The sequence below is a fragment of the Monodon monoceros genome, unplaced genomic scaffold (genome assembly GCF_005190385.1).
Source record: "Monodon monoceros isolate NGI ecotype Baffin Bay Population unplaced genomic scaffold, NGI_Narwhal_1 Super_Scaffold_4, whole genome shotgun sequence".
Lineage (NCBI taxonomy): Eukaryota > Metazoa > Chordata > Mammalia > Artiodactyla > Monodontidae > Monodon > Monodon monoceros.
The window spans coordinates 14,771,137-14,797,195 of NW_021703781.1; the positions used below are offsets into that span (position 1 = coordinate 14,771,137).

General features: G+C 36.9%; 1 protein-coding gene and 1 long non-coding RNA gene across 7 annotated transcripts in view; one reads left to right on the plus strand and one right to left on the minus strand.

Annotated features, from left to right (window-relative positions):
• The first annotated feature begins 400 nt into the window (after window positions 1-400).
• Window positions 401-14,340, plus strand: LOC114908444. Its single transcript, XR_003796944.1, has 3 exons — window positions 401-1,446; window positions 3,734-3,826; window positions 10,280-14,340. It is a non-coding gene; the product is annotated as an uncharacterized LOC114908444 (long non-coding RNA).
• The window catches only part of JMJD1C (jumonji domain containing 1C), a 306,158-nt gene continuing 287,928 nt past the window's right edge, over window positions 7,830-26,059 (minus strand). For all 6 annotated transcript variants that reach the window (XM_029244595.1, XM_029244590.1, XM_029244592.1 and 3 more), the window contains 8 exons: window positions 24,140-24,308; window positions 23,333-23,423; window positions 22,735-22,865; window positions 22,219-22,341; window positions 18,801-18,940; window positions 17,081-17,257; window positions 9,001-9,132; window positions 7,830-8,740 (listed from right to left, as the gene is read on the minus strand). In XM_029244595.1, the coding sequence (XP_029100428.1) occupies window positions 8,651-8,740; window positions 9,001-9,132; window positions 17,081-17,257; window positions 18,801-18,940; window positions 22,219-22,341; window positions 22,735-22,865; window positions 23,333-23,423; window positions 24,140-24,308 (1,053 nt within the window). In that variant the 3' untranslated portion in view covers window positions 7,830-8,650. The remainder of the gene's footprint in view (window positions 8,741-9,000; window positions 9,133-17,080; window positions 17,258-18,800; window positions 18,941-22,218; window positions 22,342-22,734; window positions 22,866-23,332; window positions 23,424-24,139; window positions 24,309-26,059) is intronic.

Genomic DNA, 26,059 nt, shown 5'->3' on the forward strand with positions numbered 1-26,059 from the left:
GCCACCAGGGAAGTTCATCTGTCTTCTTTAGAAAAATGTCCATTCAGGTCTTCAGTCCCTTTTTTTTAAAAAAAATATTGAGCTGTTTATATATTTTAGATATTAATAATCCTAATTGGTCATAACATTTGCAAGTATTTTCTCCCATTCAGTAGGTTGTCTTTTTGTTGTGTCAGTGGTGTCCTTTGCTGTGCAAAAGCTTTTAAATTCAGTTAGGTCTCATTTGTTTCCTTTTGCTTTTTGTTTCCTTTGCCTGAGGAGACATCCAAAAAAAAAAAAAAAAAACGGTTGCTATGATTTATGTCGAAGAGTGTTTTCTTCTAGAAATTTTATGATTTCTGGTCTTACATTTAGGTCTTTTGAGTTTTTTTACATGGTGTGAGAAAATGTTCTAATTTCATTCTTTTGCATGTAGCTGTCCGGTTTTCCCAGCACCACTTAATGAAGAGACTGTCTTTTCTCCACTGTATATTCTTGCTCCTTTGTTGTAGATTAATTGGCCATATGTGTATGGGTTGATTTCTGAGCTATTTTGTTGCATTGATCTCTGTTTTTGTGCCAGTACCATATGTGTATGGGTTGATTTCTGAGCTAGTTTGTTGCATTGATCTCTGCGTCTGTTTTTGTGCCAGTACCATACTGTTTCAATTACTGTAGTTTTTTGTAGTGTAGTCCAGAAGTCAGGGTACATGATACCTCCAGCTTTGTTCTTTTTTCTCAAGATTGCTTTGGCTGGTAACTTTTTGTTTTGATATGTTTTGGATGCTATAATTCTTAGGACCTTTAATTTAAACCTATTATTTTATTAAAAAAAAAAAGAAATTGAGGCCCAGAAGGTAAGGAGTTACATGAAGTTTTATACCAGATTGGGAGCAGAGCCAAGAGAAGAGAGGTCTGACTAGCAGTCCTGTGCTGTTTCTATTGGGCCACACTGGCCCAGTTGAGTTGTCTAGTTTTCCTACTGTGGCCAAGGGGCCTAGTCATTCAGATTTCTCTTCAGGTGCATACTATACCACTGCACCCCAGCTACTCTGCTTCCCAAGGAGAAGTTGGAGACCACCTGATGAAAGTTGAGCTTGTCCTTACAAGCACTTGCAGAAAACCCTAATGTCCATTTTCTGTGTTATCCCTTTTCATCTGTGAGGAGTTGTGATTAAAGTTTTGTTGTTTCAAAAGAATACTAAAAAAAAAAAAAAAAGTGTAAGGCAGTCCGCTATAGGGTGTGTTTATAACCTATTTGAAGAGTCTAGTAATAATAGCTGTTATTTATCGAATCATTCTAGACAGTGATCTTTATCATATTTTGTCATAATCCCAGTGTAGCCTAATTGGAGACCTCTGCCAGAGCAAGTGGCATGACTGTTTTAAGAATTTGTCTATTTTGTTCCGGTTGGAAGCCAGTCCTTCTAAGAGTCACCGCAGACCAACAGTGCCATCTAGTGGACGGTGAGAAACTTTCTGGTTCTTGTTCACTTGAAGGAGTTTGTGGTGGGCTGCAGAGTTTAAAAATCCTTAGTTGGTCTCTAGTAAATATTCTCGGTAAATACTCTCATAGTCAAGGGTGGTTTTATAGCTGTGTATAGGCAAAAATATTTAAATCAGTGTCATCTGAAATACAGGCACCAGATAATAAATATCCATCTTTCCTTCTGCCACTAAAACTATAAAATAAGTAGCGTAGCCTTCATGAAAGTAGTGATGTGGTCAGAGGATGGGGAAATGGCTTCCTGGGTAAAGAACAAAGGCATGGAGTCAGAAATGGGGAGGAAGAACTGAGTAAGCTTGGTCAGAATCAGATCATGGCAAGACACACATGAGGAAATTTGGGGGAGGTGCATATGGATTGTCCTTCCTCCCATTTCCTGAAAGTGAGGGGCCAGGGTCAGGTCCTGGTCTTGAGGAATGGAAAATATTTGGCTCAGTAGCCAAAAAAGTCTTGGTAAGGCTGGGGCCAGTTTTTGTGGTCCTTCGTTTGTTTCTCTATGGTAGACATTAAATTGGGAAAAAAAGGGTAGTGTTTTCTGGGTATGTCAAAAGGAAAAGAGGTGAAGGAGTCAAGATACAAATATCTTGAAGGTTAACAGAGTCCAGGAAGACAAAGGATACAATAAGTTTAGGTGATTAGTGAGTAGGGTAGGATTGAGGGACTAATGCCTGCCTCATTGGGGGTTCCCAGAGGTAAAAGATAGCTTCTAGAAAGAAGAAAGGGAGGTTGTGGTCTGAGAAAGGGGATTCTTGATTTGAGGAACCAGATGACTTTCAGGCCTATCTTCCCTGGAAGTTAATTCTCTAAAGAAGTCTCAGTACTGAGAGTATAATGAAGTCCCAGGGCCTCTGTTGCCACCAGTAGGTTGTTTTATTGGCTTTAGATCAGATTATTTCCCTGTTCTTATGAGGAAATGGCTGTCCAGGGAGGGGCCCAGGTATTTGAAACAGATGCTAACCACTACCACAAAATTCCTTAGTTTCAAGAGTAAAAACTAAAAGTTCTGTAGAGGCAGCAGTAAGGTCACAAACCAATTTTCATTTATTTAAATACCCAACACTTTTGAGCATTGTGGTAAATTCTAGAAGGACCTTTGCTTTCTTTGGTCTTTAAGGTTGAATATACTACTCGAGGAATTTGTTTAAATTTTTAAACATAACTCATTTACTGCGAAACTGGCAAGAGAATGAATGGGATCACAATTCAAGACAGCGATTTGGACTTTGGCTCAATGGCTCAATTTTTCCGCCCAGCTGAAAAACAGCATTGCCATTCCATGGTTATGCGATAATAAATCTGTTTGTGGGATTATAAAGCTATTAGAAATGTTTAGTTTAAATGTTAGAATGACATTTTTTTTCCAACTAACATAATACCAGTTTTTATATAACACGTGATCTATGCTCCATAAAGTGGAAAAACGCATAAAGATTTGTGGGAGGTAAACCAGTAGAGTGGTCACCCGCTTTTACCCTCAGTTCTTTATACTGTTGGTACTCACCTATCTTGATAAATCAGGAAAAAATAGATGAAGCAATTTTTTAAATTCCTGAGGTTTTAAAAATCAGTTTCAGGGTGACTCAGTGGTCATCCCTAACTTTTAATAAACCCTTCTCCCCAGTGTTTAGTTGACAGTAGTGGAACTGCTAATGGTTGGAAAGATGTGAATGGAATGCCGAGACCAAAATGTGGACTCCCTAACTCAGGTAGCATGTGAAAGCAGAGTGCAGTACATCAGTATGTCCTATGTAGTGCCTCAAAGATCCAGTAACCAGGATGAACAGCAATTTCCCATGACTGTACCATTTCTGGAGCTTGTACATTTCTCTCAGAATACATAATCATTTGTCACCAGGCTCAATTTAAATGGGCTTAATTTCTACTTTCATTTCTTCTGTGGGAGGTTGTGTGACAGGATACCTAAGTCATTGATAACCAATTAAATGGATGTTCCAACTTTTTAATACTAGTCCTAGAACTTTCTGAAATCCTATGGGTTCATTGGCTTTAGAAAGCTTTGATCTGAATAGTCTTTTGTTGTACAGTCAGTTCAGCTGTTTCGAAAAGGCAGATACACCCCAGCGTGATTAATATATACGGAACAATTTGAGTGTAATGTGAACTTTATGTTTGCCTAAGAGGCAATTTTGACTGCAGAGAAAACTTAAGTATGGCAGCTGAACTATCCCGGTGGTATTAAGCCATACCCGTCCAGATCTGGTGTTACAGCTTTCCCTCTAATTTCAGATAACCCTCCTTCCACCACTTCACAATATCTCAGTCACAAGCTGCAACCCTTCGGACGCCCACTTCCAAAGCAAACCTCCAGTCTTCTTCAAGGTAAAGTGCCACACTTGTAATCTGTTTCTTAAATATTTAACCTATGTAAAACCACTACCGCCTTTTAAAAAATGTTTCTGATAAAGGTTTTCAATGTTATGCGCAAATCCCATTCCCCCCACCCTTTAAGTCCCGTGGGCTTTACTGGACTTTTTGCACAGTGCTGTGATTTTTAGGAATTAAGTATAATGGGATTCTGTCTCCTTTCCTAAAAGGTTATAGGCTGGAAAAGGTTGTAGGCTGGCTTTTCCCCTATCTGGAAAAAGTTTGCTAACAAAGTGTTATTCAACATTTGTTTCTGCAAAAAGAATAAGTTATAGTTATTAGAAAATTTTGGTGAAAACTTCCCGTATATGCCACATATGGTTACCAATTTCCAAAGGAACAACTGGACATAATAAATGTTAGGTTGGCTAAAATTTCAGTTAAGTACCTCAAGTGATCATAGTGTCTCCAGGTGTTTGATATGAAAATAATCTACTCTTAACTGCAGAATATGGGGGAGATGAGACTACACTTCCTTGCCTATAACATATCCTGGAAGGTCTCTATTGAACCGAATCCTTAACCTTTTATAACGGCAGTCCCAGAAGCAGCTCCTTCCCCTCTCCTCTTATAGAACAAGAGTTTAAGAGTAAATGATTTTGTCAAGTCACTGTTGGAAGGATGTTCGAAGTCTCAAACAGCTAATGTGTCTATGGAAAAGGGCCGAAGGCAAATTAATATGTCCCCAACATTCATTCTGTCCCATTTTCTCTGTTCCTTGAAGGATTGTACAAATACTGCCACCTCTCTGAAGCCTTCCTTAATTAACCCCAGGCAATATATATTACACCTTTTCCATGTGTTTTACACCTTAGTTGACCCTTGAACAAGGGTTTGAACTGTGTGACTACTTACGTGGACTTTTTCCAGTAAATTCTATAGTACAACATACATGATCCACATTGCTTGAGTCCTTGGACACAAAACTGGATACAGAGGGCTGACTAGAAAGTTATATGTGGTTTTTCGACTGTGCGGGCGTCAGAGCCCCTAAGCCTGTGTTGTGCAATGATCCACTGTACTTGTTACATAGTATTTAGCATTGATGGCACAATCCTGAGGTTCCTAATGGAATAATTTATCATATTACCAGTGCCAAACACATAATAAATCATATCCTAAAATGTCCATTATACCTCTCATGCTCTGTGTGGCCGGGGGGCAGTGATCCCTGCATGCCCTTTATCATGAACTTCTTCCACTTACTAAACCTGTATGACTTACCTTTGATTCTTTGCTTTTTGTACTGTGTTCTACGATAGTTTGATAGGACCTGTGAATCTGTTACTATCCTCACTGTGCTGGCAAAGAACATAGGAGCTCTCCTGGGAAAGCAGTCGGTTCCCATCTCATTTTGCACTTACTCGTTTCCATTTGTTCACTGACCCAGCTATCCATATCTTTCACTTGTCAAATCTAGATTTAAGATCTAGGGGGCAGGAAAACAGTGTTGAACTCCTAATGTGTCCCTCAGAATATACCACCTTGCAAAATGGAGTCCAGCTCTGACCTACACGTACAACACAGATCCTTACAATACCCACCACTGACCCCAGGGCTGAGATCCTTTTTATAGATAAAGCACAGAAAACACAGACAATTCTCCAGTCTTAGCTGCAGCTGCTTGGCTCATATACAGAGAACTGACTGAACAGCTTAAGTCAGCTGTAGAAATTTCCCCAATCAAGAAAGGGAAGGCACTTTGTATGCAGCCAGTGACCCAGAGCTTACTAACATTTCATTTTTGTTTGAGTGTCACTTTGCTTTCATTCAAAGAGCCAGACTGATTACTGTGATAACCAAAGTACTTTACTATTACTCAGTTCCTGTACCTTCTATGTGGTTTCAAGACATAACCGTCAAGGTTAACCTAATTATTGGATAGCCAGGAATGTCATAAATTTTGGACTTTGGAAAGGTTTGAGTCTGAATGTTGGTGACAGGGTTGGTGGCATATACCTTTGTATCTTGGCTACTTGTTACACACCCCAATTCATTGTGTTTTGTATACTGAATAGCTGTAGGATTTTAATTGTCATTTTCTTTCCCCTCTTCTATGGCTGAAAATCCTGATCTGGTCTGGGCTTTGACAGATTGGCATCTAGAAATAGAACATGCTGTATCTATAGTATGTGTACATGAGTACACTTTTCTTCTGAAGCTCACTATTCTTACCTAGATAACGTTAAACCCATACCCTATCTACCAAAGGGAAGTAACAGAGAACTAGACGATGATTTCTATGGGTGCTACAATCCCAAAATGCATGGCGGAAGAGAAATTCTGCCATGCATGTAGTAATTTATTAATCAGGAAAAGGAATTCATATTCAGGTTCAAATGACATTAGAATAAATTTAATAGGAGGGACCCAAATATTCAGCACAAGTTTTCCTTTATAAAGTCTTCTTGATCTTGAAGTTTTCCAAACTATTCTACATTTAATACTACTTCACTGTCTGGAAGAAATGGACGTATTCAGATGCTTTCATGTGTGAGGAGCGTCTGAGCCAACCGGATGGAGGGGACAAAGTAAATGGTCAGAGGAATTTGTCCATCAGAAACTGGACCAATAACAGCTCCCCAGCCTTATAAAAAGTCAAAGGATGTCTTTAATGATTGATGCAAGCATTATGGTCCTCTCTTCCATTCCCCCCGCCCCCAACCCCTTCACTAGCATGGGATTCAGACAATAGATAGCATACTCTCATCAGATGAGTTTTCTCTGAAAGCCACACTGCCAGGCTTGATCTGCCTTAGCTTCAGCTATTCTCTAGGGGTTGCAGGATGGTTTAAAAGTGGCTCAAACAACAGCAAGAGAAGCAAAAACATTTTGGAAGAAAACCACCAAAGACTTTGGGCCCCTGGCAGACTTTAGGGGACCAGAAGGAGATGGTCTACTCCAGAATTAGTATCATGGGCTTGAAATTAATTTCACATCAAAATTAAATCTGACAGAATATACAAAAACGTTTAAGCAAAACATACCATTTAATGAGTTGAGGCACTTGTGGAAAAATGGTATTAAAAAGTCAAAATCTTACAAAAGATGCACGTACTCACCAGCCCCGCCCCCCCCCCTTTAAAACCACTGGCCAAGTAGTTATTATCCATCCCATTAACCCTTGTGCCAGGTAGAGTATTAATGTGAAATGTAATGAATTGCTCACACTCCTGGCTGCACCTTGCCTGGAGTAGAGGGTGGCATAACAGCCTACGTGGAACTAAAAAATGGTGGACACAAGCAACAGGATAAAAACCAAGCAGCTTACAAGGTCACAACTTAGGCTACCAGTTTTTTCTTTTAAGCTATGTGCTTTCAGATAAGATAGATAAGCAAAGGCCATCCCTTCAACATCCTGCAGGTGTCAGTGGAGGGCTACATATTTCCAGTAAAATTCAAAAGGTAAGGGTTAGGGTAGGACTATGTGAGCCTCAAGCAACCAACTGGTAACGGGGAGTCAGCTGTTAAAGCCAAGACTCCAAATTAAAGCAGCTTACCAAGGTCACACAGTAAGTAACAGAACTCATATTCAACCCAGGCTGGCTGCCTGCAGGCTCTTCTCTGCCACCTGCCCCCACTCTCTCCTTCTCCTCTCCCTGCCACAGCATCTCTGCGGCAAAGAGCACTTATTTGATACTGTTATGATCACATACTCTCACGATCATGACTTTAATGTATGAGTTCCTCTTTCAGCTAAATGTATTTATTCACAAATAACAAATGTTGGAGTTGCCTGTATTCATTAGCTGGGCCATAGGACAAGAAAGTGGAGGCACTTACTTGTGACGACCTATAACATCTGAAGAAAGCTTAAAAAGCTTACAAGAATCAAAGACAAGAGGGAAATGTTCCAGGAGAGGACACTGTATCACAAGAAAATGCTGGTAGTCACCTTGATGATGACGAAGCCCCCAGTAATAGGCATATCAAGAGGGAGAACTCTTAGACTAGCCAATTTTTGATAAAGTCCTTTTAATGGAAAATGTAAAACCCCTCTCAACTTTACAAAGCCATATGTAACACTTGCACTTTAACAAATAAAAGCAAGCCAATGTTTTAAAAAAATACATCATTAAATGTATATATGTATATATTTACATAGCATATTAAGTTTAATATTTAGCTTTAAAAGTTCACATAAATTTTACCAAAATGAGACAATTTTAAATAAATTACACCTTTTGAAAATGTTTAATTGTACAGTCAATAGCTTCAACAAAATATTGAAGTGTCTGTATTTAGTATCTACTTTATATACTTTATATTTTACAAATTTTACAGTCATTTGGCAGTAATTTTCTAATTATGACATGTATGCTGTGCGATTCAGCAGTTTCCCAAATGCAGGCAATAGCTGGTGTTTTGTGTCCTATTCTCACAGTAACTGTCTCAATGTAGTGAAAAATATCTGTTATTTTAGTAAACTGTACATAGTCACATTTACACTTGATCAACAATATAGCATAGAATTTTGTATTTTTTTTCCAAAAATAAATACATCATTTTAAATCTGGCATTTTCACAAACATCATATACACTATAATACAAAAACAGCTATGAATTGCTGCTTTAAAATTAAGCTTGTTTTAATATCACTGAATCACAGGAGCTGTGACTTACGCTATACTGCTGTGGTGTCAGTAACAAGTAATTACTACAAAGAGAATTTCTTGGCACTGATGGTTTTATGAAGCTTAAGTCAGTGTACATACATATCATTGTTCAAGAGTAAGTAATTCCAGTTCAATGGCCTGAAAACATCAAACTGGACCACACCTAATTTTCTTCCATAGCCTCTACTTGATCTTCATGTATCTTCAAAGCTCTCACCATTTCCTTGACTGCATGATACAGGATATTTTTAACCTGAAAGAGATGTTGGTATTTCTGATCACTTCAGCAGGAGATAAATTAACAAATAAAAACAGCATCAGAATTAAAAAAAAAACAGAACTGTTAAGCCAAAAGTTATAATTAGTCATATAATTAAATACTGGCGCCAATCTTTGGTTGTTATCCTAATGTGACAAACTAGGCAATGATGGCCTAAGCTGTTATGCACGTTTTATAATTCTGAATATAAAAAGCCTGCAGAACAGGAGCTAGTTAGAAAACTCATCTCTTACCTGTAGTTTATCATCATAATTGATTTCTTCCTTCAAAAGTCTCAGTTCTTGTGTTAAATGAAATGACTGTACTAGATGTTCTGGAGACACAAAGTCTTCAGTTACCTGAATACAGCTGTGAAAATTCTGTACCTATTCCCCAAAGAGAAACAGAAAAATATAAGTTTTAGGAGGTGGGAATAAAGAGAAGCAAAGCTGTCTGCTGAAACAAGAGACAATTCACCAGAGAACTTATTTTCTCCAAAACATCAAATGCATTTCAAAGTGGAACACCACACTTTATGAGAAAGTTTATCACTGAAAAGCTTCATGTAAATGGAATATTTTTAAACGATGCAAAGAAAAGAACTTTTCCAGGAATCCTTCAGAGAGGCTGATAATCAGATCCTAATTATCAATGTTGTCAACGTGGATTTGGGGGTGTTACTTAAAAGCAACAACAACAACAAAATGCTAACTGGAAGGTACCTGTTTCACCAATCAGTGCAGTCAACCCGGATGTCTGTTGTTGCTCCTTTGACTATTCTGCATTTGGTCAATTCACTGTTAACTTTTACACCAGAGAGTAGATTAAAGGAAATGAAACTTAGTTTGATTATTTATGAGGAACTGTGATGAAAACTGTAGTTCCAGACAGATCTACTGACCACAGCAGTTTTAGAATTCTCCGAGGATTTTGTTTGTGCTTTTTTTTCTTTTGTGCCTTTTCTTTCAAATCAACCAATTAAAGATGATACCCTTCAGTCTTGTGGCATCAGTACAACTGTTTTTCTGCTAGTTCTCCCTCTCGTGACTAAATGGTGTTCACAAGAAGCCAGTCAATATCTTACCTGTTATTTGTTCAGCATATGTACAGACTAACTGTGCACTTTACAGTTTCTTAGAACTGCTTTCTATCAACACTCAGGATAATGAGAGAGAAAGGACCAAGCTTATCCAATCTGGATTTTGTTTCTTTGCTGTCCTCTAGTGATATTAAAAGATATCATAAAATTCCTCGGAAAGGAGAAATAACTGGAAAACTAAACATTTACATTTATTCTAATTTTTAAAGTATGCAAGTAAATTTCGTTGGGAGAAGTGAGCAGAGGGAGATAACAAGTGGGGAATAGAGACTGTGGAAAACATCTGATGATAGAGTGATGAAATTCCAAAGGGGCTGGAATTGCTCCTCTGGGCATAGTGACCACCTGAACAGCTGCAGATGTCTTTAACTGAAGCACTGTGCCTTTACTGATAACTCGGTAGCATATAAACATTTTTTTCCTTTAATCATTAGGTTGTTGATTCCTGTGAAGGATGAACATAGTGGATGCCTCACACTTTCAGCACTGCTGTACAGTCTCATTGGATCTTCATTATGTGTCTGTAGAACAGATGCTCTATTTCACAGAGCAGGAAACTATGGATAAGCAGTTCAGCGCCTGTTCCAAGATAAATCAGCCAATGAATGGCAAGTCAACAGGAACCCAGCTCCTGTGATATCTTGTCTAACAGATGCTTTACAGTCCTACATGAACGCCGTTCATACCAGCATACACAGGCTCCAAATGCCCTGTCTCACCTTACATTCATCTGAACATGCTGTGGGGATTAAGTCCTTCTGAAGTTCTAGCATGTAACTTTTAGCATATGTAACTGTTTTTTAAAAAATAATTTCACTGATATTCTAATTGCATTCAAACATGATTTGCCTGGTTTTCTTTCTTTTTTTCCATAGTCCTTTAGCCCTTTGAGCATATCTAAGATAACTGACTTAGAAGCCTATCTAGTAAGTTTGATGTCTGGCCTTCCTCAGGGACAGTTTCTGTTGAAGTATTTTTTCCCTATGAATGGGCCCTACTTTCCTGTTTCTGTGTATGCTTTGTGACTTTTTGTTGGAAACTGGACATCTAAACATTATCATGTGGTAACTAGAATCAGGTTCTCCCCTGCCTCACAGTCTGCTGCTGTTGACTGATAGGGACTGTAGTCATCCATTTGTTTTGTGACCTTTCCAAACTAATTTTGCAAAGACTATTCCTCCTCTGGCGTGCTCACTGATGTCTCTGTCCGGTTATCTCAGGTGGTCAGCCAGTGACCTGTCAGAGATTTCCTTGAAGGCCAAAACTCAGATGTCCTCTTCTTCATTAAGCAGTCCGCTGGTCCATGTAAGTTCTGAATTAGATTCCAGAGCTCTGAAAAAGTTGATTCTTATGGTTGTTTTAAAATCACTTTTAGAACAGTGACTTTCATTAGTGGTTACAAGATGTTATTTTGTTTCCTAATGACGTCAACTTGATATAGACTGCTTAAAGACTTAAGGGTTAGTTCGAAAAGGCAAGGTTCAGTTTTAAGGTGGAACATATCTGAACTTCCCATTCCACTTACCCCTTTTTGTGCCATCTTTGAGTCATTTACTTTTCACTTCCTTGGCAGACTGTCTTACTCATACTTGCCTTCAAGATCAGTTGTAATCATATATAGGTAATGTTAAGAAAATGTAACTTTTGTTTTCAGAGTAGGAAAGTTATTATCTTGACACTGTGATTTTGTCTGAGTCCTTTTAGTCATAAGAATGTAGAGAATTTACAACTTAGCAATATTATTAACTTACTTTGAATGACCAAATACCATCAGTTAAGTAGTTGAGGACAAAATTATCAGTAAAGATTTTGTGTTAATTTTAAAAAACTGTTGCTGTTTAAAACTGAAAGCTACTCTAAACCTCAGGACACTAGAGCTGAGAAAGTGAATCCTGGAGGTCAAGATTCACCTGCTTTATCTAAGGGTATACATACACAGGGTTTCACAGACTCAGCCACATTTGCCAACAGAAGATTTTTAAGCCTGCAGTTCTAGAGTAGTTCTTAGAAAATAAAGAGGGCTGTGGCTATGATATTGTCCCTCAACTTGCCGAGATATACATCTGAATGCCATATCTGAATGCCGCTGCACAGAGTTGTCCCGTGGCCGTCTCTCCTCCCGCCCCAGGCTTCTCGAAGTGCTCACTGCTGACAAAGAAAGGTATGTTGATTCTTCCCTAGCACTGCTGGCCAGTCAAGTCCTGCACTATCGTTTGGACGAAAGTTTTTTGTTACATGCCTTGGGTTTTTCAAGGGCTTCCTATCTGTGTGGTTCTCAAAGCGTGGTTCCTGAACAGTAACGTCAGCATCACCTGGGAACTTGTTAGAAATGTAAAATTCCAGGTCCCTCCTCAGACCCACTGAATCAGAAACTCTGGGCATGGGGTCTAGCAATCTGTGTTGTAACAAGCCCTCCAGGAATTCTGATGTATGCTAAAAAGTGTGAGAGACGCACTGAGACTCTGGGATTATTTAAAGGGCTACCTGTGATTTACTGGAAGTGTTGAAGCCATCAATGAAAAGTTTTCAGGACCTCTATGGACTACCTAAATTGTAAATAATAATGCGTCTTAAATCCAAGTTAACATTGTTAACAGAGTTCATACTTCCTTTTAATTCTCTCTCAAAACCACATTACCACCACTTGTGAGTCATGGACAACACCCTTTAAACAGAGTACAAATAACTGTCATTATCATATCACGTAAGGAAAGGAAGGTAGAAATTCTTGCAATTCTGTGCCAAAATATGCAGCAGAGAAGGTTTTTACTTTGGAACACTCAACAATTTAGTGGCAGAGATCAGAATAGAATTTGCCAGTCTAGATGCTGTTTCAGTCTATTTAAGTATAGCATCTTAAGTAAGAGTGTGTTTAAGTACAGAATATGATACAAGTACATACTGTTTAAGTGAGGCTAAGGCAGAGTGACTTGCGAACTAAGCTTTTTAACAGGATTGCTTTGCCCACTATTTTGAGAAAAAAAGGCTATTCTCTTCCCTCTCTTTCCCCAAGAAAGTATAAGCAGCAGAGAGACATTTACATGCAGAGACTCTCTGTGGTAATAGTGATTGCCTCTGGAGTAGAGGAACTGAGGGCAAAGGTGAGAAAATGACTTAATTTTCACTGTGAACCACTGTGTACTGTTTGAATTAAAAATCATATGAATGCATTACATTTTCAAAAGAAAGTATTTTAAAATTGTTTTCTTGACAAACAGTACTGGAACAACTGCATGTCCATATGCAAAAAAACTGAACTTCAGTCCACACTCTGCACTGTATACAAAAATTAACCTAAAAATGGATAACAGACCTATATGTAAGACTATCAGCTATAAAACTTCTAGAAGAAAATTTAAGAGAAAGTCTTTTTGATCTTGGGTTGGCAAAATTTTTCAGATACAATAAAAGTATATAATACATTAAAAAAACTGATCAACTGAACATCAAAATTTAAGAACTGCTCTTTGGAAGGCACCATTAAGAAAATGGAAGGACAACCCACAGGTTGGGAGAATATATGTGCAAAAGCACATATCAGACAAAGGACTTAAAGACATTCAACATAGTAAAAAGAACCCAATTACAAAAATGTATATATAAATGTATTGCAAATACTTCTCCCATTCTTGGGTTACGTTTTCACTCTCTTAATGGTGCTTTTTTTAATGAACAGGAATTCTTAATTTTAATATATCCCAGCCTATCCATGTTGAAAAAATGGACAAATATTTGAACACATTTACCAAAACAGATTTACAGATGGCAAATAAACACGAAAAAAGATGTTCAACATATTTAGTTACTAAGAAAATGTAAATTAAAGCCATAGTGAGATTCAAATGCTTAAAAACAAAACTGACAGTAAGCAGAGGAGATGGAACTCACATATACTGCTTCAGGGAATGGAACATGGTACAACCACCAGCCTGGCAGTATCTTATAAAGTTATTCACACACTTATCGTGTGACCAGGTGGTCCCACTACTCGGTATTTACCCAACTGAAATGAAAACCTGTATTCGTACAAAAACCTGTACGTAAATGTGGCTTATAGTGGATTTATTATTGCCCCAAACTGAAAACAACAATGAAAAACTACCCAGAAATAAAAAGAAACAACTACTGATGTACACAATAACATGTATGAAACTCAAATACATTATACTGAATAAGAAAAGTCAGACTCAAAGGCTACATACTGTATAATTCCAATCATATGACATTCATATAAAGGTAGGACTATAGGGAAAGAAAACAGATAGGTGGTTGTAGCAATATCAGGTAGGAGAAGAGGTTGACTAAAAAGTGGGGGGTAGATCAGTGGAACAGGATGGAAAGTCCAGAGATAAACCCACACACATCTAAACTATGACAAAGGAGGCAAGAGTGTCCAAGGGAGAAAAGACACTCTCTTTAATAAGTGGTGTTGGGAAAATTGGACAGCTACATGATGAAATTAGAACACACCCTAACACCACACACAAAAATAAACTCTGAAGACCTAAATGTAAGACCAGATACTGTAAAACTCTTAGAGGAAAACAGGCAGAACACTCTCTGACATGAATAGCAGCAAGATCTTTTTTGATCCACCTCCTATGAAAATAAAAATAAATGGAACCTAATTAAAAAGCTTTTGCACAGCAAAGAAAACCAACAAAATGAAAAGACAACCCTCAGAATGAGAGAACATATTTGCCAATGAAGCAACCAACAAGGGATTAATCTCCAAAGTATACAAACAGCTCATGCAGCTCAATATCAAAAAAAAAACCCCACAACCCAATCAAAAAATGGGCAGAAGATCTAAATAGACATTTTTCCAAAGAAGACATGCAGATGGCCAAAAGGCACATGAAAAGATGCTCACCATCACTAGTTATTAGAGAAATGCAAATCAAAAGCACAATGAGGTCACACCGGTCAGAATGGCCATCATCAAAAAGTTTACAAACAATAAATGCTGGAGAGGGTGTGGAGAAAAGGGAACCCTCCTACACTGTTGGTGGGAATGTAAATTGGTATAGCTACTATGGAGAACAGTATGCAGGTTTCTTAAGAAACTAAAAATAGAACTACCATATGATCCAGCAATCCCACTCCTAGGCATATATCTAGAGAAAACTGTAATTTGAAAAGATACATGCACCCCAATGTTCCCTGCAGCACTATTTACAATAGCCCGGACATGTAGCAACCTAAATGCCCATTGACAGAGGAATGGATAAAGAAGATGTGGTGTGCTTGTGTGTGTGGTGTGTGTGTGTGTGTGTGTGTGTACGTACGTACACACACACACAATGGAATATTACTCAGCCATAAAAAAGGAACGAAATAATGCCATTTGCAGCAACATGGATGGACCTAGAGATTGTCATACTGAGTGAAGTAAGAGAAAGACAAATATATGATATCGCTTATATGTGGAGTCTAAGAAAATGGTACAAATGAACTTATGTACAAAACAAAAATAGAGTCGCAGATGTAGAAAACAAACTTATGGTTACCAGGGGCGAAAGGGAGGGGAGGGATAAATTGGAAGACTGGGATTGACACATACACACTACTAACATATAAAATAGATAACTAATAAGGACCTATTGTATAGCACAGGGAACTCTACTCAATACTCTGTAATGGCCTGTATGGGAAAAGAATCTAAAAAAAGTGGATACATGTATATGTGTAACTGATTCACTCTGCTGTACACCTGAAACTAATACATCATTATAAATCAACTCTACTCCAATAAAAATTAAAAACAAAAGTATGTGGGGAGTGGGGGGGCGGGAGTAAGAGGGAATTTTCTGAAGTGATGGCAATGTTATTTTGATTGTGTTGTTGCCTAACTACATATTTGTCAAAACTTACAGAACTGTACACTAAAAAGTACATTTATTATATGCAAATGATACCTAAAAAATGCACTGTCCGGTATGACTTTTAAGAAAATGGATACTGGATAAACTGAGTATGTGAGTAAGGATTTTCAAGGGAACCTGTTTTGTATTATCAAATAATTACACCTAGTTAGAAAAACATTTACTGTGCTATTCTCTTAAACAAGACTGCTCCTTTGAGGGCATTTTACATGTGAATACAGATTAGCTATTTTCTGATAAGAGGCTAGAAGGCCAAAGAATAGTATGTGGGGTGAATCCCAGTTAAACATGAATCATAAACGACACATCTCTGAAATGATGATATAAGTCCATGAGAAAATAAAACAATTTAACATAAATAATACATTCATTTAACTAATACACTTAATTATATTTTACAATAAATGCTGTTTGAGATCTAAGAATGATAAATCTAACCCTGAACTTGACATCTTAAAAACTAAGCAACTATTCTCACTTAAGAAATATTTGTGGCTATTATAATAGTGTCACAAATATTACACAGGCAGTAATTGCATATAGTTATATAAAACGTAGGAAACTTTGCTTGGTAAAAGTAAACACATCAGATACAGCTCGATAACCAGGTGGTGGCAAAGGTGGGGAACCAACTCTGAGGCAAACTAGTTTTCTGGATTCTCGGGTTTCCTTTGCACTCTGTTACTATGAGCGCTAAACTGCTCTGCGGTAGCTTCAGTCTACTTATAGGAACCCACTGTATGCTTTTAATCCAAACCCTCCATATCACCATCTATTCTATGCCATTCATCTAGGTGCCACACAGTCAAGCCACAGAAACAAAGACTAGATGTGTATTTCAGTTTTAAAGTTTTGTGAATCAGTAGCTATAAAAATTACGCAGCACCTTTCTTTCGACATGCTATTGCTACGTTAGCGAACTAAAAAGAGGCAGGAAGTACAGTGAAAGCCTGAATTATGGAATGGTCTACCTAATAACTCATTCTACTCATATTTGGTGCCTTAGAAAATGTATCATCTCTAAGTCCTGATACTCCCCCCTCCCACTGTTAAGTCTCAGCTATTGAGAACTGAATATAATACAGTAACTCTTTTTCCTAAAAAGTCTTTGAAATTAGATTTCAATCCACCAAACAAATCTGGCTCATGTTTATATATTTAAAGGTCTCAAAGCATTTAATTACGTCAGATCTCATCAAGCACTGAAAAGCTGTTTCAGTAATTTCTTAATGAAGGCATACTGGTGTAGGTCATTCTTTCTTACATCTTCCTTCATCTATATTTATACTCAGAACAATTTCTTTCTGGTTCTTTCAGTAACAAGTGTGTTAGAAGCAACCTTTTATATACCTGATGAAGTGCTCCTGCTGGTAAGACGATGGCATCACCAAGGAACTGAATAAGAGTGCAGGCTTTGACTCCATATTCCTCAAGCAGTCTTTGGCGAAGCTTTTTGTTCACATACCAACTCTGGTCACGAATTGGATCATGTTCTGGTAGAACTTCAAGGCCTTGTTCTTTTGAAATCTGAAATATAGATTAAAATGAAAATATATACCCCAATTTAAGTAAAGAAAATAGTAAATCCTGTTCAGTTAAATTTCAGTTTTCTTTACAATAACAGTCTGTTCTCAGAATCTTCTGAAACGATGACTGAGCTTAAGTTAAAGAAAATGATATTCTACAATTGGAAAAGCCAAAGGACATGAAAACAATATTGCACACTGATACGCTATTAATAAAGTAAATCATACTCCCTTACCTTCTTCCACTATGAAGTTCTCTTTTTAAAAAAAAATAGTTTTATTAACTATTATTTATTTTTCAGTCTTTTTTTGGGGGGGCTGCACCGTGCAACATGTGGGATCTTAGTTCCCTGATGAGGGATCAGACTTGTGCCCCCTGCAGTCGGAAGCACAGAGCCCTAACCACTGGTATGACAGGGAATTCTCTCCACTATGAAGCTTTCATCCATTTGGTTCCTTACAATTATTTTAAGAGTATAGCACAAAGACGGGGAAAAGCTTTGTTTAGTTAACTTTTTTCCAAAAGCCAAACCATTTGAATGTGTGGACATCATAAACATTCATTCATTCATTCAGCCGCGTGGGGTCTTAGTTGTGGCACTTGGGATCTTCGTTGCAGCATCTCTTAGTTGCGGCATGCGGGATCCAGTTCCCTGGCCAGGTATTGACTCTGGGCCCCCTGCATTGGGAGTGTGGAGTCTTAACCACTGGACCACCAGGAAAGTCCCCATAAACATTTCTTTTTGAGGCTCTTTTTTTAAGGTAGGTACACAGATAAATACCTTTATATTGCTAACCTTCTAACCCTTGACAAATCACTTTCAAGTGACCCTCTAACGAACCAGTGAAATGTTCTGCTTTAAAAAGCGTAGTTTATAACATTTTAAATTAAAAGACTGTTAGGCAGTTCTGGGATAAAATAGTAGTTACAGGGCCATAGCTCCCTTGCCTCACACTGACCAAAGACAGACCTTAAGTCCGTTCAGAAAGAAGATGAAGTATAATAAGAAAAACAGCAATTATGGTCCATTAAAAGAAATCCCTATAATTACAAAATTCAGAAAATATTTAAGAAAAGGGTTTGAACCAATTTCAGATTAATGTGTCACTTTTTTAACAAGTATACGATTACTCAATTTCAGTCTATTCAAATAAGTATCACAGAGCAATCAGATATGAGAGAGCAGAATTACTGTCTAGGTCAACAGCCAAAAATACCAATACAATTAAAATTCTGCCTTCTTTACGTGTTTCTATGACAGGTTTTATATTCTATAATTCCAATCACTACTTTTCATCAAGGGTAACATCTGACTCATTAACAGGTTCTTTAAGGAGATGAAGGAGTACTACTAACTGAGAAGAAGCTGCCATTCAAATTCCTCAAGAGAAAGGAGCTTTTGATTTTCAACAGCAAAAAGTTCCATCCTCCTAAGTAAAAATTACTCAATCATCTTATACTGCTGAATGCCCATGAAGTTACATTAAAATTTAAGTGTCTGCTCAAGGTGAAGAGATAAAACTGTCTGTAACCTAAATTATACCTTCTGAAGAAATTCCCTTATCTTGTCAACATCTTTCCCAGCATAAATATGCCACAGAGCACCAGGTATTTCACTTGAGTCCTTCAATCGTTTTCTTAAAATGTCATCTAAATCTTCTTCTTCAAATTTCTTAAGTATTCCTGAAACACAGAATATATTCAAACTGGTCAGTAAAGACTCCACCAGAAAGCTACATCTCCTACAATTGATCTATCATAGTAGCATAGTGCCTGACTAGACTGGGACTCTTAAAGAGGAGATAAGCCCAGTTCTACATGAAAACTGTTACAACTATAAGAGCAGAGAACAATGACCCGGGGTAACTGGGAACAGAATCAACAGTAACTTTCCCAGTTCATTTGTTTTCTGTAAACCAAGGGATGGGAGATAAAAACGCAAGGACTTTTAACTCAAACATAACCAAGTTTCATCCTGTCCCAAGGGTGTGGTCATAACGATGTTTTGTACTCACAGCATTTCATAACTTAAAAAGGACTATCGTGACCACTATTATGGTAGGCAAGGATCATAACCTCTACTTTACAGCTCAGCAAAACGGCTCAGTGAGGAGAAGGGATTTATTCATTGCCATGACTAATGAATGGCAGAGCAAAATGTCTTCAGACTAATTTCTGGGAGATCTCATTTACTATTATTGGTTAATCTGTAATCAAATGCAAAAGCTTCAGGTGCTATGACTGAGGAGGCATCAGGCCATTCTTCTGAACTATTGACAAATTAAAAACTGCACATATATATGCACAGAAGAAATGTTAACTGTAGTTACCTCTGAGTGAAGGACAGGAATGTCGTTTTCAAATGCCTGATTTTACCACAATGAACATTTTAGTATTTTATTTTTAATACAGCAGGTTCTTTCTTATTAGTTATCCATTTTATACATATTAGTGTACAGATGTCCATCCCAATCTCCCAATTCATCCCACCCCCACCCCACAATGAACATTTTAAAGAAATGTTTTAAGAGAAAAGGAAATCTATTGCCTAATACAAAGAACATAGCAAATGTTCCCTCATTTGTGACAGTTATATCTTTTTTATCTTTAAAGTTAGCTGCAAAGATTTCTTGAAGTTATACATGAGGTGTTTACAATATGCCAAGCACTGTCCTAGAATCTTGGGGATTAAGAGTTAAGAAAGACCCAGTTAAGACTTCACAGAATAAAAGATGATATTAATAAGTGTAGGCAAATAAACAAGAATATCACATAGTGGTTAAGCACAATCATACGAGTACAAAAGGGTACACAAAGACTGGGTCAGTCCTCGAATGTTATCTTTTAATGAAAAAGATAAAAAGAAAATTGTTACCGCTCTGTGAATTCTAAAAAGGCTGCTAGAAAGAATACATCAGATATTTCCTAATTTGTGACAGTGAAGTCACAAGGAAGAAAATGGTTGCTGGAGCAGAGAGAGTTTATTCTTTAAATGAAGACCTCTAGGCGGAGGTGACAATCTGAGCTACATTTTGAGGGATGAATACAGGAATTTGCTAGGGAGACAGGAGGTAGGAGAGCCACTGTATGCAGAGGAAAAAGCATGTGCTTTATGTAGGTCGGTTTTCTTGATGTGTTTTAAGCATTATTATAACACTAAAATATTCCTTTTTTTGTGACCATCTAAAAAATTGGCAAAAACTTTAAAGTCCAAGAATTAAAATTAAAAGCTGATGACTTTCTCGAAAGATCAAACATTATGCTATGAATGAGGGATGGGAGGTGAGCAGGGGGAGATGAGCAGAACAAAGATGAATAAGGAAGTTCTAGCATTTAAGGAGATGAAAGAAAAGTGGGGGAGAAAAGCAGATGTAACCTCTGTATTGTAGACTAAGTGCTATAATATCTAATACAATGTAAATGCTAGGTAAATAATTGTAAATACAATGTGAGTGCTATGTAAACAGTTGCTGGCTACAGCAAACTCCTTTTGCTTTTTGAAAGCCAGCACACAGCAAATTCAAGTTTTGCTTTTTGAAACTTACTGGAGTATTTTCTTTTTGCTGTGTCTTTTCTATCCTTGACTGGTTGACCCCACAGGTGTGGAACCCGCAGATATGAAGGGGCAACTGTAACTGTGTGGCACCATAGGCTTTGAAAGGAGAAGTAATCTGATATCAAAGGTCACACACATTTCTGTCCTAGAGCTGAGACTACAACTCAAGTGTGCCTGACTCTCAAATCCTTGGGAGTAGGGGAGACAAGAGTTTTTATCAATTACAATCAATAGAGTCAGTTAAAGAAGCTGAGAAACTATGAGTTTCTACAGTTTTGGAGGAATTTAGGTTGTGTATTATAGAAGCTGTCAAATAGACACAAAAACTGAGTGAATATTATAATAAACCCCCATGTCCTGAGCACCTAGCCACTAAGCTGCAGATATATTCTGGGCTCCAGATAGAATTGTTGAGCTAACTGGTCGGAAATCATGTATAGAATTTCACAGGAAGTGCATGTAAACCAGAAAAGGGAGAGGATAAAGTCTATAACTCTAGAATAAAGTCTGAAACTCCACCATATGAAGAATGAGGGGAGCAGTGTTACTGAAGCCAAGGAAACTATTTGAAGAAGAGGTGTCGTTTGCTACAGAGGGTACAAATAATAAGAGGACCACAAAGAAACCACTGTATTGAAATATGACTATCAGTGAAAGCCACAGCAATAGCAACAGTACAGTAATCTCAGTGGGGCGGCAGGCAGGGGCCAACCTGCATTGAGCTGAAATATGAAAGGGAGGTGATAGACCCAGCAAATAATCTGTTATGAGGGCAAGAGCAATAGGATGGTGGCAAGGAAGACAAGGTCTGAAGAAGGCTTTTAAAGGAAGGAGGAAAAGTCTGAAGTTTGCTCCTACTCTGAGAAAAGAAGCCAGTGGAAAAAGAAAGTTGAAGAACCTATGTCTATAAAGAAGGGAATGATAGATGGAACAAGGTTTTATAAAGAAACCTAGAGGACAGACTCTAAAACCTATACACTGGATTGAACAGTTATTTCTACTTGGGAGAAAAGGCCCCTTCTCTCTGGTACTAGAGGGGAAAAAAGAATGCTTTAGACACAAACATGCCTTAATCATCTTCAGAGCTCAAGGACCTAATTTCTATTCTTCACTAAATGTTTATAAGTGAGCTTACCAGTTTATTTTCATAAACCCAATATTTAATAATAGGAAATGAGCAAATTTAAAAAATTCACTTTTAAAATTAAAATTCCTTTTGTGTTTAAAAAAAAAAAGCCAGGTAAATTAATCACGCCTCCAAATAAATATCAGAATATCCCAATATCCACTGCAAATTTTTTGGGAATCTTTGATGTTAACTCAGAGGCTGACATTCTGGATAATATTATTGTGTGTGGTTATTCAACTGTTATTCCAAAGACCACTATTCTTTAAGTTTCTTTACCTGCTTTTGAGAGAATGCCATTTCCTTTTGCTATGCCAACATATACTAAAATATTTACAACGTCAGAAACTTCAACATGTAGATTTGTTGTTCCTATATCATGATCTTTAGCAGCAGCTACACCTGTGTATAAAATAAAATTTTATTTAGCATAACACTTTATATATCCTAGATATTTCTTCCAAAATCAGCTCTATGAGGAAAATCTGTTAATTGTAATTTGAGTTTTAGTCTCCTTATTCCAAAACCTGCCCACAAAATATCACAATCCATGAAATGTACCATAAAAATCAAATTAATAGAAAATGTAACTGTATTTTATAAGGAATGAGCAAGTACTTAACTATATATTGGCTATTAATACCTAATATACACTGCTTGACTCAGAAAAAGATTTCAATGGATTATTAAAGGAACGGATTTAGCAGAATCTAAAAATGATTAGATAATTTATCTTTGGAAGGAAGTTAAACTTCCATATACTCCAAGTTGATAGAAATGCAAATATATACTTACCATAAGCACTGCACAACCTGGGTCCTAGATCAGGGCGTACAAAAAATCCTGGCAAATGAGAGGCCAAATTGAATTTTCCTTCTGGATTACAATATTCTGGCAATGGCAGGCTTTTTAAAAGATCTTCATATCTGAAGAATAACATTGACTTCTTTTGAATAAAGGTTTACATTCTTAAGTACTTTCAAATATATAAATGTTCAAGTTGCTAAACTTTCCTTAAGGCCTTTAACAGTTAACACTTTCCTTGACTTCAAAGTTTAAATGAATGCATAATACATGGATAAGCAAAGAATAGAAGTGATACTAAAACCGCAGTTCTCTTTCCTTGAACACAGCAAACTGAAAGCACCAAAGAGAAGAGAGGTCCCAAATGGGGCCTCCTCTGACAGCATCTTCCTCTTTACTGCCCTAACGAAGACTTCCCCCTGCTCAGACTACAGAGATTCAGTTCTTTCTTTTTTTATTACTTATTTTTAATTGAGGAGGATACTGCCTAAAGCTCACATTTGTAGATGATTATCCCACTTCTGGGGATAATCTCAGCTCAACCTCAAAGCCAAGAGTCAAAATAACAAGTATAAACAGACATACATACCTTGCTGGCATCATAGTCTTGAAGTCTTCTCCTGAAGGGCAGTCTTTCAGTTTTAAAACAACTGTTTCTCCACCTTTCGTTTTTTGCCGTTCTATAAGAATGCAATTATTATTAAAAGATAATCTCTGTCTTTTTATTAATGTTTAGAGGAAGGAAGAAATGTGAAATGAATGAATACCTCTATTATTGTACAGTAGGTAAAGAATGCTTGCTTATGGACTTTTATTTCTTATGTATTCATGTAGTATTAAGATGTTTGTTCCTTATGAACACAGATATCTGTAATATCACCATAAAATTCTTTAAAAAAAGTCTCTTTACAATTGTTATTAAAATTACAGTCTTACATTTTTACTTTTACTTTTTCAAAATGTTTTACACAAAGTATGTTATTCAAGTTTCAAATGTTGTGGGGGTTGCCAAAAATATTCCCCAAGAATATTAATATATTGAATATGACATATGGAAACATAGTATAAATGACTTTTTTTTTTTTTTTTTTTTGGCTGCACCGTGTGGCTTGCTTGTGGGATCTTAGTTCCCTGACCAGGGAATGAACCCGGGCCTCGGCAGTGAAAGTGCTGAGTCCTAACCACTGGACCGCCAGGGAATTCCTAAATGACTTCTTTATGGTTACAGAAAATGAGCGGTAGAGCCAGGAATAGGACCCAGTCTCCCACTTCCAAGTACTTGTTCCTTTTTACTGGACAACAAAGTAATACAGACATTTTAAAGATTAAACAATTTATCATTTGGGGGGGAAATGTTTAAGAAAACAGTAAAACAAAGAAACAAAAAACAACATACTTGAAACTTCTTCAAAACCGTCCCAGAATTCCTTAACATTGGCATTTGAAATAATGCTGTCTTTGCAGTTCAGGAGATCAGCCTGGTGGTCTCCAAAATCAAGACTAATTGAGTCCGCCTTCCACAAGCTAATGTTCATTTTCTTATGCACACCAGAAACCACTGCAGGCTTATAAATAAACAGATAGATAAAGAAAAGTTAAAAGGTATATGCACACTTCCAAAATTTGATTTTATACACACATACAACAGACGGTTAACATGTTGAATTTTAGGACTAATGACAAATTGTGAGAATGAAAGAGGCTTTCAAAAATAGTCCCTGACCTGGAAAGATGTTCACAATATATTTTCAAAGAGAAAAGGTGATAAGAGAATGCCATGTACATGGCAGAGTACACTGCCATTTTGAAAACAAAAAATATGTAGTGTTTTTCAGGAAAGAGTCTGAAAGGCTATACTAAAAAATTTCTAGATAAATATTTTTATTTACAGACTCCTTTTTATAGACAAAACATAACCTTATATATTTGTACATATGCAATATATGTAAATAAGATTTTTAAATAAAATACAGTCCTTGGGATTAAAACATAATTTATATACATTCTGATTTTATATCACTTAAAACACGTTCTTTACCTCTACAAGGATCATGACAAAAATATTAAACAACCAAGTGCAACAACAATAAATTTCAAGTCGAATGACCAATTCCCTGAAAGTGAATCTCTCCTTTGAAATCACATGAATTCAAATTTCCTCAAGGCTCTCTAACCCCAAAACCAACAACTGAAGATTTGTGGTTTTAAAACTCCAATGCCGATGTAAAAAAAGACCTCTAAAGGCAATCTGATGCATTATTCTTAGGTTTCTTTTTTTTAAAATTCCTTTATTATAAATGAAAAGTAAAAGAGAACACAGAAAGTTGTGACGTAAGAGTCTCTTGTAAAAGATGTTATTTTTAAGTACTCTTAAAACTCACAAGATAATAAAATTTGAGGAACGATAAGTGCAGAATAACCTCAAGCTAGGGTTGTTATCACAAAAAGGTATCTCAAAAGAAAAGGAATAAACAACAGCAAAAACCACCTTAAGAAGTTTGGTTAACCACTTGGGTAACTGCAACATTAAACTTCCTTTCAATGGGCTAATAATATATCCAACTATTAAAACAGTTTCAGCTATTAGATAATTAACTACTGCTGACAATTCACATATTAACTCCTAGCCCTTATTATGCCTATCCAGTAATACTCCCATCCAGCCCTGTGCCACTCCTTATTTTGGTAACCAGCAGCTAGGGAAAAATAAAATTTAAAAAAAATTATAGAGGCACGTTAATTAATAAATCAGAATATTCTAAAGCAGAATTCTTAGGCTACTATCATCATTATCATCTTCCTGAAATACTGAAAGCCTTGCTAATTTGGCTCCTTGCCTCTGGTCTTATTCCCCTCCAATTCAACTTCCAATCTGCTTTGCTGTCAGTTATTTTAAAATGTCGATCTGTACAACACAGGGAATACAGCCAATATTTTATAGTAACTATAAACAGGGTATAACCTTTAAAAAATGTGGATCACTATATTGTACATCTGTAAATTACATAATATTGTACATCAACTATACTTCAATTTAAAAAGTCAATCTGAGTTCTTTGGTTCTTCAATTAAAACTGTCATCTACAGGACCAAGTTCAAACTCTTTAGCAAGATATAAAGGCCCCTCATAATCATAACTGTAACCACCTTATTTCCCCATCATTACCCCACAGAACTCTTACTTATGTCAGGTAAACAAAGCTACTGAACAGTTCCCCAAACACCCGATCCTTTTTATTTCCAACCTCTTGTCCATCTATAAAACCTTCACTTAACCCCTGAGACATCAATTCATACTAGCCCTTTTGAATTAGTA